Below are 2,584 nucleotides of genomic sequence, written 5' to 3' on the forward strand. Positions count from 1 at the left end.
GATGTACCACTGAGTGCCACAGGAAATCATTCCTGCCTGTGGCCATCAAACTGTACAACTCCTCCCTCTGAGTGGCCCTGAGACTTTTTCACACACTGCAGTAATTTAATTTAACTTGTGCAATAACCCCATTCACCCTGACTGTATATATTCTGTTTGTGTAAATAATCTTGTTCAGTTTACAATATATATATGTATATATATATATTTATTTACGTTTAATGTTTGTTATAATTCCTGTTTATTTAACTATATATTTGTTAATACTACTGTTTAAATTTCTTATATTTTCACGTATCTTTCCTCTCTTGGAAGGAGCACCTGTAACATAAATAATTTCCCCTCGGGGATCAATAAAGTATTTCTGATTCTGATTCTGATTCTGATTCTAAATCTAGTGTGCTAAAAGATTATACAAAAATGGTACATATATTAAAAAGTTGATATTTTCAACTTAATAACATAAATATACTTATAAATGCATGTTTGATATTCTTTTAAAAGGGTGCATCAAGGTGCAAGGCATACTGAATGCAAAAATGTCCAGGTGCTGGAGCCTTCAAGGGTGTTGAACAATCTGATGTTAGTGGGTACAATACGATGACTGAAGTGCTGTCCTCTTGAAGAAAAATGTAGGTTGTGTCTAAAAAAAAGAAAGAAATATACAAAACTATAATGTAAAAGGAGGTGTAAGAGAACAAATGCGACGGGCAACTTAAAAACCTTAAGCAGAACACTGTAAAATATGTTAAGTTCACATAGGCTGAAAGACTTTGATGTTATTGTCTTTGTATTTGCTCTCTCAATGTGTCTGTACATCTGTGTCTTTGCATAAACCTAGCATAACTAAAATAGTACGTATAATATATTAGTGATATTCAAAGTATTCTACAGAAAGATTGCTAAGAAACACAACATGACTTGCTTGAGGACAGGGAAGACATGCTAGCATTACACTGGATTTCATTAAAATGTTTAGATTATAAACTGTCAGTTTTTGAGAGCGTATAAAGTTTTATACGCTCTCAAAAACTGACAGTTTATAATCTAAACAACGTTCAATTAATTGAACAGAGAATTAGGTATATAAAGAGTGTACAGCAAACTCAAAGGGAAATTTGTTCTGTTTTGTTTTATTTGTATATGTTTCAGCAGAATTTCTCTTTAAATTTCTCATAAACCACACAGTAAAATTACATGAAAGTTGATATGTTTATAGTGGGGGTCACCAAGAACAAGAATCCATTGAAAGATTTATCTAACCTATGAGGGATTTATTTTTGTTAATATTTAATATGAGCAAATTCTGATTATATTATGTACAGTAATATTCCATTAAATTCCAGCAAATTCTGGAAGCAAACATCGCACCATCTGTAAAAAAGCTGAAGATGAAGAGAGGATGGCATCAACAACAGGGCAAAGGAATTTTGACCAGGGGTGCTCAAACTTTTGTATGCCTCTGTAAGCGTTAGCTATTGTTAAAGGTAGCTAATGAATGCACTTATTAATTCAAATGGTAACATCAAATTAGCAGACTTTGCCAACTTGCTTAATATCTGTGGACATCTTATTGAGCGAACATTGTCCAAATTTTTTTGATATGGCTCAACATTAGCAAAAATAACTATAAAATGCCCAATAATGCTATTGCTGTTAGGGTTGCAATGATGCCGTTTCCTGAATATTTACAACCTAAAACATTTAATTTCCATCAAACCATATTCCTTTCTGCACAACAAAGACCAGGTTGTATGTTGAAGGTGTTTATTTTGTAGATATAACAGTTTATTTTACATATCACACATCAGACATCATTTCATCCTTATAAATACAATTCACCAAAAACCTTTACTGTTGCGATTTAATCACAAAAAGACTAACAACACCATTGTTATCTTATGCCTTGGGCCAAATTGTTTATATGATATTAATGAAAAGGGCAACATGATTTAAACAAACATGGCTACATTATTTTGTTTATAGCACAGTGACAGTCCCTGTTATAAAGTCTTTGGATCAATCGAGGCAGTTTTCCTTTGCTGTGACGCCAACATATTTAGCTGAATAAAAAAAAAAAAAACAGCGTAACAGAAAAATAATGTCAGTTTTCAATCAGATAACAGAAACTGGAAAAATTTCTCCATATGAGTCAAGAGAACCTATACCTGTTGTGTAGCAGTAGGTGTCTTTTGTTCAGCTTGTGTCAGTGGTCTCTGGAGGTGACTCATCTTTTCTTGATAATCTGCTAGCTGCCTCTCATACTGAATAAACACACACACCAATAAGTTACACAAAGCCAAACATTGAAGTCAATACTTTAAAGCTTTTGCTTTTTAAAGCACTCAAGTACCAAGGAACATTATGGTCTTAGGCCATTCTGGATGTCACTAACTCGGCTTCTTCTCCGGAGCCTTTGTGCTCCACTGTCTCTCAGATTAACTCATATCACAGCGGTGCCTGGACAGCGTGACGTGTGTGGTTGTGCTGCTGCCGTGGTCCTGCCAGATGCCTCCTGCTGCTGCTGCTGCCATCATCAGTCATTAGTCATACTTCTACTGTTATTATACACATATGACTATTG

At 34.2% G+C, this 2,584-nt stretch overlaps 1 protein-coding gene across 1 annotated transcript in view; it reads right to left on the reverse strand.

Moving 5' to 3' along the window:
- Positions 1-1,144: 1,144 nt before the first annotated feature.
- The window catches only part of sclt1 (sodium channel and clathrin linker 1), a 149,611-nt gene continuing 148,171 nt past the window's right edge, over positions 1,145-2,584 (reverse strand). Inside the window, exons 24-25 of the mRNA XM_050043338.1 lie at positions 2,169-2,264; positions 1,145-2,063 (exon numbers count right to left, since the gene is read on the reverse strand). Of these exons, the coding sequence (XP_049899295.1) occupies positions 2,004-2,063; positions 2,169-2,264 (156 nt within the window). The 3' untranslated portion in view covers positions 1,145-2,003. The remainder of the gene's footprint in view (positions 2,064-2,168; positions 2,265-2,584) is intronic.

This window comes from Epinephelus moara, chromosome 5 (assembly GCF_006386435.1).
Source record: "Epinephelus moara isolate mb chromosome 5, YSFRI_EMoa_1.0, whole genome shotgun sequence".
Lineage (NCBI taxonomy): Eukaryota > Metazoa > Chordata > Actinopteri > Perciformes > Serranidae > Epinephelus > Epinephelus moara.